The sequence below is a fragment of the Osmia bicornis genome, chromosome 5, assembly GCF_907164935.1.
Source record: "Osmia bicornis bicornis chromosome 5, iOsmBic2.1, whole genome shotgun sequence".
NCBI lineage: Eukaryota > Metazoa > Arthropoda > Insecta > Hymenoptera > Megachilidae > Osmia > Osmia bicornis.
In genome coordinates, this window is record NC_060220.1 from 8,862,911 (window position 1) to 8,873,088 (window position 10,178).

At 41.1% G+C, this 10,178-nt stretch overlaps 2 protein-coding genes across 2 annotated transcripts; both read left to right on the forward strand.

The window, feature by feature from the left end:
- Positions 1–100: 100 nt before the first annotated feature.
- Positions 101–1,540, forward strand: LOC114872323. Its single transcript, XM_046285978.1, is given in 4 exon segments — positions 101–148; positions 243–292; positions 386–718; positions 823–1,540. Coding segments are annotated over 4 exon segments (1,149 nt in total).
- Positions 1,541–4,729: 3,189 nt separating this feature from the next.
- LOC114872322 (glycine-rich cell wall structural protein-like) lies at positions 4,730–8,006 on the forward strand. The gene is made up of 6 exons (XM_046285979.1): positions 4,730–4,756; positions 6,116–6,177; positions 6,291–6,385; positions 6,431–6,721; positions 7,228–7,780; positions 7,850–8,006. Exons 1-6 carry the CDS (start codon positions 4,730–4,732, stop codon positions 8,004–8,006), a joined length of 1,185 nt encoding a protein of 394 aa, XP_046141935.1.
- The last annotated feature ends 2,172 nt before the right edge of the window (positions 8,007–10,178 follow it).

The window sequence follows — 10,178 nt, forward strand, 5'->3', positions numbered from 1 at the left end:
TCCGAGGATCGTCGACCGTTTGAAAGGACATTTTTTGAGAAGTTGGCGTTGATTATTCGACGCCATGCGATTTTTGGTAAGCAGAGTTTAATTTTTGGCGATGGGACTTCTAATGGGAGAGTTCTTGAGGTTCCGTTGGGTTCAGAGTGTATTTTTTTCAATTCCATAGAGTTTGAATTAAATTTTAGAAAATTTAATTTAATTTGCTGCCACTGTATAAGGTTTCTAATTAATTGTTCCAGGGTTTCTGTATTCTGCTCCTGACAATCGGCGAACCTCTACTTGTTCTCACGTAAGTATCAATAGATATGAAATTCTAATTCCCACGATCATGAATCATCCGTATATCGACGCGTTCTTCATTGTTTTTTATTTTATTCCTCAGGGACAAGGTGCTGTTGGTGATCCCCCAGCAAACCAGGCGAAGCCTTGGACCATCATTGCGGTCTTCTCCACCGCGTTACAGAAAATCTTCTCACGATACCGAGTCCCACTATCACAAGTACTATAGTCCTCCCTTTCATTATCATAAGAGACCTGTGCACGGCAGTGTGCCGCTTCCTCACGGAGGGGATGATTTCGATCAAGGTCACGAGCAAGTGAACCACGTGCATCTACCTTACGGAAAAGGCATCAGTCATGCCATTTCTTATGGCAAGGGGTATATTCCTTACGATAAAGTGAAGAACGCCATCTCCTATGGTCCCGAAAGGTAAGGGTGAAATTTTAGTTTTTACAACTTCTCAAATCGACAAATTAATTCTAGCAATTCTAGACTAATTCTAATATTAATTTCTGCAATTTTTTCTTAAGTCATTACAGACACTCAGGATCGCAGGGGTACAAGCATTCAGAGCCGGACTACGAGTCCACCTCCTATTCTTCAAGCGGAGACTACCCCCCATCAGGACAATTGTACGAAACCCATCAATCGGAAGCCTACTTCTCGAACCCGGACAGTGACGTAAGTTACAACGAAAGAAGAAACGACGAGAAGAAATTCTACACCTCCAGATCCATCGAGAAAGAGCTAACAGCCAACAGTGCCATCGATTTCAATGGCGCTGCGAACAAGGACCAACTTCTTCTTCTGCAACAGAAATCTGCAGACTTGTTCAACAACATCACTCCACAACCAGAAGGTGGCGTTGTGCTACCAACCGGAGTACCATCGGCAACCATCGGTGGTAGCAAAGAAGGCATCGTCCTAAGAGACACAGTGTCAATGGACGAGTATCAGCAGAAGTTACAAGAGATGACGAAATCTTGGCCCCAATTTTTATCCAACGCCGCTACAACGTTCAATAGTAATTTTCATAATCAACCAGTGACAGCGAGTTACACCATAGCTGCTTCTTCCACACCCTTCAACGGTTGGTCCTTGAATTTCGCTCAACCAAAAGGCTACGACGTGAAGGAGGACACCATGGAACCACCCCATGATTTTCGTACCGCCCCTATTCAAACGACTCCTTATCAGACTTATTCCATTCCCGTGAACGTGGCTCAGCATTCTGTGGTGCAAATGGTTCAGGGTTAATTTTTTTTATAGATTAGGTCCTCAGGGCACAATGACATGCATGGAGCAATTATAATCCATGTGCAATTATTTTAAGATTCACCCTAAACTAATGTAACCAATTAAATTGTACATACCGAAGATTACTTGTAGAGTTAAAAATGGCAATTGTTTGATTTAATTACAATTATTCAGTAATTGTATATTTTTCTACGAAGAGCAATTGTTAAATAATTAACACTCTAATCAGGTGAAAATACATAAAATACACGTTACCATTTGGTCGTCTAATTAAGTCATCGTTACACTTCACAAACTCGTTCATTACCATTACAAAGGAGCGTAAATCAAGTTCGCCTTCGTTTAATTAGCAGGCTTCTGCAGACAAATTTTCAAATATTAATTTTTCAAACGCGTTACATTACGAACTTCTATTTTCACTATGTTAATACGTAATTATTATTCCATATTTTCTCTCAATTATTTAATTATATCGAATTTATAATATTGAACAATATTGAATGTGTTAATTGGACTGCGCGTTGTCCATCAACCGTCCAGCTGCTCGAATAAACGAATAAAAAACAAAAAAAAGAGATAACGATTGAATGCCACGGTCGTGAAGATCACATCTTCCCCGTTTACTTTCACTCGAAGTCCGATGACCGGCTGAAACGTTCGAAAGTCGAGAAAGTAGCTCCATCGCGAGAAGAGACGAGCGATCCTCTCGATTCTTTCAGCTCGCCCCCGCTTCCTCTGCCTCATCCTCTGCGAGGATGCTTTTATTAATTGTTCAAATATGGAAGCTATCGAATCAACGCCTTCCTTCGGCGTTTTTATTATTTTTATTCCACCTATGCAATTTGGCAAAACGTTATTTTATTCAATTCGCGAAAGTTCAACGAAGAATTCTCGAAAAGAAAGACGGAGAGAAGGAATGCAGAGCGAAAGGAGTTTTAAACTCAATGCCATTTACATTGTTGCTCTTTTGAATCCAATGAAAAACCGCAGTCGACTCTTGAAAAGGGTATACAAGGTAGCAAACACGTATCCTGACAGAACAATGCGAAAGATCGTTGCTTTTCCTACTTTGTAAGGACCCGAGTGAAAGGAAAAGGAAGACGGAGAAAAACCCTGGTGGAAACAGGTCGACCTGCATTTCAGAAAGAGGATGACTTCCAACCAGTGAGGGATCGCTTTATTAAAAGCAGGAAGGATAATTGAGACTGAATTAATTAAACACCGTAGTAAATTTCCAGAAAAATACATATAAATGACAGTAACAATGACTGGTTGTTTAAAAAGGAAGGAAAGAAGAAAGGTAGTCATTGAGAATGAAGTTGTCAGAGGGATTCGAAAAGCGGAAGTGAAGAATAGCGAACAGCTAATTGCACGGACAGTTACAATTTCCTGAAAGGCAATATGCTAAACAGTGTTTATTGTCCACTTTGGGCGTCGTCGTTACGGTTTGCTCTTTGCGAGAAAGTACTTTATCTCGGTACTTCTTGGAATACATCGAGGTTTCTCGAGAGTCGAAAAGGTCAGGAAGACCCAGACGATGCGTCGAAAGTTGTCGCAGCTCTCGAGCACGCAAAGTTTCCAATAATATTTTTTCGCTAAAATAAATTCCATTCGAAGAAACATCCCAAGCCACTTGCGTTAATTATTTGCAATTATATTTTTTACTCACCGTTAGTCTTAATGGCGTAGGTCAAGGGTGGGCAATTGTTTTGGCTCGGGGGCCATTTTGTAGAAGCGGAGGGCCACACCTTTTAAAATGATTGCATTCACTAGTTAACTTTGCATTCCAGAAAGGTATAAAAATCAATAAATATAAATTAAATAAAATAGTGGCAGTTTTATTGGAAATCTCGGTTCAAGGCAGATTTTTCTGACCATCTTGGCGAGCCACAAAAAACTCTTAGCGCTATTTGTCCACCCCTGGCGTAGGTTTATCAAGATCACCTGGAAAGCGACGGAAGGCAAAGGTGCACACACGGGGTAGCGTCGTCGAAGAGAATCTCATTGGTGACCGGAACACGAAAATGGAAGAAGTGAAAGGGCACGTTACAATCACCTGAAGAATATTCGATCTCTCTTCACCTTCTCGAAGATCATCGCTCCCTGTGTTCCCTTTTCTTTCGTATCGCCACTTTCTATTTCGTTCCCTGGCAACAACCTGACTATTCAATCCACTAAACGATCATCCTTCATTGTTTACAGACTGAACAGGATCAATCTACCGGGGTGAAACGGCAGTTGTAGAGGTATCGGTGAGATTTAATATCTAACAGCAGAGGGGTGCAGTTTCGATAGAAGATCAATCGAATCGCTTTCTTTCCCACGAGGAGTTCTTCTACCATCGCGTGTTTACAATGTCCAACTTCCCAGAACGATTAACCTCCGAAGAAATGTCAATGGCGCGAGATTCACGCTCGGTTTCACTGACCATTCACTTTTCTTCTTGCTTAATTATTTTTGTGATGCTTAATTACAGAAAATTGCGATTATGCCATGAAACATCGTACGACACCCAACGCGTAAAATATGAAAAATATTCTTACGAATAGAAACCGAGGAAAGTGACGGTGCGATTTTTAACGAAAGCAAACTGGTTTCTAGAGCATTTTGCGAGCTTCCGATGGGGCGATTACTTGCGACTAATCGTGCTATTACCTTTCGTTATGCAATATTAGTTTCAATCGTCGATCCTTGTATTTGTACGAATCGTTTAGAATTTTCTTGGTAGATGAAAGTATCAGGAGAATGAATTTTCCCGATGGAATTGGGTTTTATTGCCGATCAAGAGAGAAACGTTCCTTTTATAAATACCGACGAGAATTGTTTTTTTATTCGTCGAACAAATACTTCGTATGGATCGCGATGACTTGCGCATAGATCTCTCCGTTTCATTTTATTCTGGAAATCAGGGAAAGTCGTAGCTGGAGTCGCAAAAATTCATGCAACGACCTTCGAGGAAAGTAAATCGATGATGTACCCAGGCTATCTTCGCGATTACGTTTCTACGCAGTGAATAGAAAACGAAATGGATACTTTTAGTATTGTATTTCAATATTACACAGGAAGTATCTTAGATGCCACTGATTTCGAAGAAATAGCTCGAGGCTCAAGGAAGATCAAAAGTTTCCAGCCATTTATCTTTCCGTTTAGAAATTAACAAACAGATAATAATTTCACAAAATTGTGACGATGACAATTTTGGTTCTTCACGAGTTGGTATGTCTAGGTAATTGTGTGGACACGTAGGAAAAGCATAGAAGCGATTTCTAACGATGGTATGTCGAACATCGTTAGAAAACGAAAGGACAATGAGACGAGCGAACGAAGAAATTTATTACCTCCATTCTGACTCATGTGAATCAATTGAGAATTAAAATTCCTTCTTGCATTTTAATTAGAATATACGACTCTATTCCGTGTACGTTTTTTCTTACGTTCTTTCACCCATTGTAATCGAAAAAATAGGTCAACGTCACGAAGAACAAATTAAAATAGTTATACAATATAACGAATCGAAGCTCATCAACATCGAATCTAAATATAATAGGACTCATTCTTAATTCTTCCAAATATGCAAAATAATCGTTTAAACATCTGCTTCCTTTTACCAACTCCTCGGCGCACTTTCACAACAGAAATTGCCTAAATTTCGGCAAAAATTTTAATTAATCAACTTTCCCTCCGCCTTTCTCACCCTTCACTACTAGAGAACCAACATTGGTCGAAATTGCAGTCGAAAGGTCATCGCGATGACCTGTGCAAAACAGGTACATGCATGGAACCGGAAGGGGAGAACCCAAAGCTCTCCACATAGAAAATACAATAGACAACACCTGATAATTTCCCTTGCAAAATATTCACCTTCCATATAAGTTCCAGAAAAAAAAAAGAAAATAATACAATGTCCACTATGTACCCCAGAGGGCAATAACGCCAAAAATCGCCCGAAGCGTGAATTTCTCTGATGGTCGGCTCTGGGTCACGGCCGATCCTTCACCAACACGTGCACACCTACCTGCAGGAACTCTTACGATCATTGGTCTGTCGTGTGCATTCGCATACGAGGCACCTCGAGCACGACCACCGTCGTCGATTCGAGTCTTCTCTGGTTGGGCACCGATCTTCGGTCTCCCCACTATCGTTAACTCTTCCGGTACTTCCTTCGGGCTCGCTATATATAGGCAGGTTCGTTGCCAGATATATATGACAGTGTGTCCCTGGCCATCGAGGTGTGCTGATCAGGAAGATCCAGGAAGAAGGGAAACACCATGGAGCTGAAAATTGCTGTAAGCAGGAGGATCGTTTAGTGACACGGGGCTCGTTAGGGTGATAAGTCTGTGATCGAGTTTTGTTCGTGTTGAGGCTCCAAAAGTTCTGGACACCGCGATTTTGTGACAGAGGGATGGGGGTGTTGAGGTTTCGCGAGCTTAGAAGCGGGGGTGGGAGGATAATAGTAGAGTTTGGGAATTATTTGCAGAGCAGTAGTAAGGGTAATTTTAGTAGGAGGGTGGTAGAAGGGAGGGTTGTATTTGTTATGCAAAGATTATAAAATAATAATACATTTTTTCTTCACAGGTAAGGTGTCTGATCTTCGCCACAACCTTCACCGCCACGTTGGCTACTTTCGGAAAAGAACAGTGAGTACAATCTTAATCGTATAATCAACGATTAAATCAAGTCACCATAAAAAATCTCATTACGGTAAAAACGGTAATAATCTCGACTCTTAACTCAGCGATTAACTTTCTAGTGTGCATATAAGGATTCACGTACCCGAGATAGTCCAGCACGAAGAAAAGAAAATCATCAAATACGAAGATCATGGGGGACATGATCACGGAGGAGGTGGAGGTGGACATGGAGGAGGAGGAGGAGATCACACGATAATAGTTACTTCACCTGGAGGAGGAGGAGGAGGAGGTCACGGGGGTGGTTTTGGAGGCGGACACGGGGGAGGAGGTGGGTTCGGCGGTGGTTTCGGTGGACACGGAGGAGGTGGATTTGGAGGTGGTTTCGGTGGACACGGAGGCGGTGGACACGGAGGAGGTGGTGGAGATCACGCGATAATAATCACTTCACCTGGAGGAGGAGGAGGAGGAGGAGGTCACGGGGGTGGTTTTGGAGGCGGACACGGCGGAGGTTTTGGGGGTGGTGGCCATGGAGGTGGTGGAGGATACGGAGGTAATTTAATATAGATTATAAATTACAATTATCCTAAAAACGTTCCAAATATCAGAAAGGCTTCTTAAAATCAGCAATGGTAAAATCACTTCTCACGTTCTCCTTAAGCCAATCATGATATCTCGTTGATTTACAGAGAACACTTTCGTTCACTGTTTCTCTGCGTACTCTTTGGCACCGTTCAGGCTGAAGAACTCGTTTCGTGGCGTTTCACTTCCGGCTCGTTTCGGAGGCGAGAATATATATTTCGCAGTCTCGCACACGTCCATCTATTCACCTGATGCCACCATAAATCTTTCCTCTTAATCCGCTCTGTTTTTCTCGCTTCACCGCTAAATGTGCAAACTGCTTAGCAAGTCGACGACGCGATGACTTTCGTATCGATGACACTGACAAATGTACTTTAACCCTTTCGCTGCGACGAACGAATTCATTTCGTGGTTCTGAAAATAAATAAAATCTTATTTCAGGTGGACACGGAGATGTGATAATATCCAGCCCTGGAGGTGGAGGTGGAGGTGGTTTCGACGACCACCACGGTGGAGGCGGTTTTGGAGGCGGTGGTGGTTTCGACGACCATCATGGTGGTGGAGGTTTCGGAGGAGGAGGAGGTGGTGGTGGTAGTTTCGATGACCATCACGGTGGCGGAGGATTCGGAGGAGGAGGTGGATATGGGGGTGGCGGTGGTTTCGACGACCATCACGGCGGTGGAGGTTTCGGAGGAGGCGGTGGTGGTGGTTTTGGCGATCATCACGGCGGGGGAGGCTTTGGAGGAGGCGGTGGTGGTGGTTTCGACGACCATCACGGTGGTGGAGGCTTCGGAGGAGGCGGGGGTGGTGGTTTCGACGACCATCACGGTGGGGGAGGCTTTGGAGGAGGAGGCGGCGGTGGTTTTGGTGATCACCACGGTGGAGGAGGCTATGGAGGAGGAGGAGGAGGAGGAGGTGGTGGTTTTGGTGACCATCATGGTGGAGGAGGAGGTGGATATGGAGGTGGTGGCGGCGGTGGATTTGATCACCATTCCATCAGTAATAGTATATCTTCTGGCTTTGGTAGCAGGTTAGTACATTATTTACAGTATTAATTAATGAAATACCTAACGGTAATACAACGAATTATTTATTTTAGTGGCCATGGAGGAGGAGGAGGGGGAGGAGGTGGATACAGTTCTGGCGGTGGCTACGACTCGTATTCAAGTGGAGGCGGCGGTCTCGGCGGCGGTCATGGTGGCGGTCATGGTGGCGGTCACGGTGGTGGTTTCTCAGGATACCACAAGAAAAAGTAAAAACGATCGACAGACCAATGTCGTGTTTTATCATTGCTTTGACCGACCGATTTGTCTAACCGCATTCCGACATGGAATCGGCCAGTGATCTTTCAGTCAAGTTCAAATCACGCGATTGTTAATGTCATGAGATTTCCTTCCACCGTCACCAGCACTCACAGTATACGCGCTATTGCTCAAAAGTCTTAAGATCGTGCAATTGCAATTCTCTATGATTCGATAGATAAATGAAAAAAAGGCGTTCAATTACATGGCGTTCAATTATGAAATAATGACTAAGGATTGTTATCTAGGAGAAACAAGAAGGAATACTCTTAGTTAAATTTAGCGATTAAGTTTACAAGCTAATCACGATCTAGCTGGATCAATTGATCAGTATAGTCGCACGTTCTCGTGCGACGCGTTAAGTTAATTAATGACTACTCGCGTGCGTTTCGCAATTGCGATTCATCTACCTGATTGTTTACTTGTTGCAGTTATTCTGTTTTGTATATATCATATGTTGTGTAAATATTCTTCTCTTAGTGTTATCTCTTAATAAACTGTTTTTTACGTGTTTTTTTAAGAATCATTGCGTTTTTATACCCTCTAGAAATCATGTAATCAACTTAAAAATAAGAAGTCATAGATTCTAAAAAATTTTTTACCATCGGAGTATCAAAATTAATTGACGGTAATTAATGGAAATTGAAAAACGTCGACACTAGAACCATAAATAAGACAACATTTTCTCGTTAGAGGATGATTAGTCATCGTAAGGATCAGTTAATTGGGGAAATTGATTGATCGATGGGTACTCGATCACCTAACTCGTTCCAATCATGGTGAACATGTTTTCCCATAACAGAATGATTTTTCTGTAACGATAATCGTTTGCCAAGCGGCGAGATTAGTTTGAAATGGAAAGTAAGCGGAAAGTGAGAGCAGATGTTATGGAGCACAGAGAATGACGATTTCACTCGTATGCTTGTATACATTTTATAGCCGGATGTTGCCCTTGATCTACGATAGCTAATGTCGATGTTCTCTTGTTTTCCTACGACACCAACAAGCTTCTAGTTCAATGGTCTCATAAATATGTCAAGGGAAAAGTACCCACGATTTAATTGATCTGAATCTTTCAATTGTTCATTGTGTTGAAGAATAATAAAGCATCAATCATTTCACATTTTAACACTTTGACAGCCTCACAATTTCATCAATCTACGATTCTTGTAATTTTATGCTCCTTTTAATGATTCGTATAATTATTCAGATTGCAAGATTAGTAATTAGCAAACTGTGATTATTATTAAAGTTAACGCTTTTACGAGCAAATCTTCTCTGGAACCTTCTAACATTCACGGATTACTTTAATGGGAATCGAATCGATTTGAAATGAAAATGAAACTTTCTACTAATTGCTATATTTTTTACTTTCAATTGGAATAATTAATTACGTCTGGAAATTTTAAAGAAGAGCGATGGTTCTTGGAGCAATTACCGGTGAATGCGATAAAAATTTGTTAAGTTGACAAAGTAAACATTGGAATAAAACTAAGTAACAAGGAAGGTGTCTTGCGATTGGAATAAAAAAAAAAAAAAAAAACAATTCACCGTTTACTTTCTTCATTTCATTGGCGTAAAATAAACTAAACGCAAAATGCATATCAATAATGCATGCAATTCAAAAAAAGCACATAATTAAGCAACTTTCTATCTTTTTTACGTTAATTTTAACATTTCTAATAAATTGTACATAAAACAGTGCAAAAAGAAGTTTGCTCAACTGTTAATATTATCTTTCTATCTATAAAAGACGAGCATCGTATTAGAATAAATTATACGTTTCGCAAGGAGATAACATCTTTCGTGGGACATTTTATTTAAGTAACCAATAGACTCGTAACACGACGATTATGATGAACAGATTATGGCTGCAAATGATAGATTACGACAATGGCTTATTACTATAATTACAGTAACAGTAGACAGAGAAAGCGAGCAAACGTACCAGAAGGTTCGAAAGGGTCATTTTCACTCGAATTTTTTTTGATCAAAATTGTAATCGAGATATTGGAATAAATATCAATTACAACTTTCCATTCAACAGGTATCGATTCGTTCAACATTTATTCATTGATTTTCATCAATATTCAATAATGAGGTAATTAAATAAGCGACGGATAGTAA

What these genes read in the sequence shown, in the direction of transcription:
- LOC114872322 (XM_046285979.1), top strand. Translation starts at nt 4,730, where the DNA reads ATGACAATTTTGGTTCTTCACGAGTTG. An exon ending in GCTACTTTCGGAAAAGAACA is followed by an intron (nt 6,178 to 6,290) that starts GTGAGTACAATC and finishes TTAACTTTCTAG; the next exon opens with TGTGCATATAAGGATTCACG. An exon ending in TCTTCTGGCTTTGGTAGCAG is followed by an intron (nt 7,781 to 7,849) that starts GTTAGTACATTA and finishes TATTTATTTTAG; the next exon opens with TGGCCATGGAGGAGGAGGAG.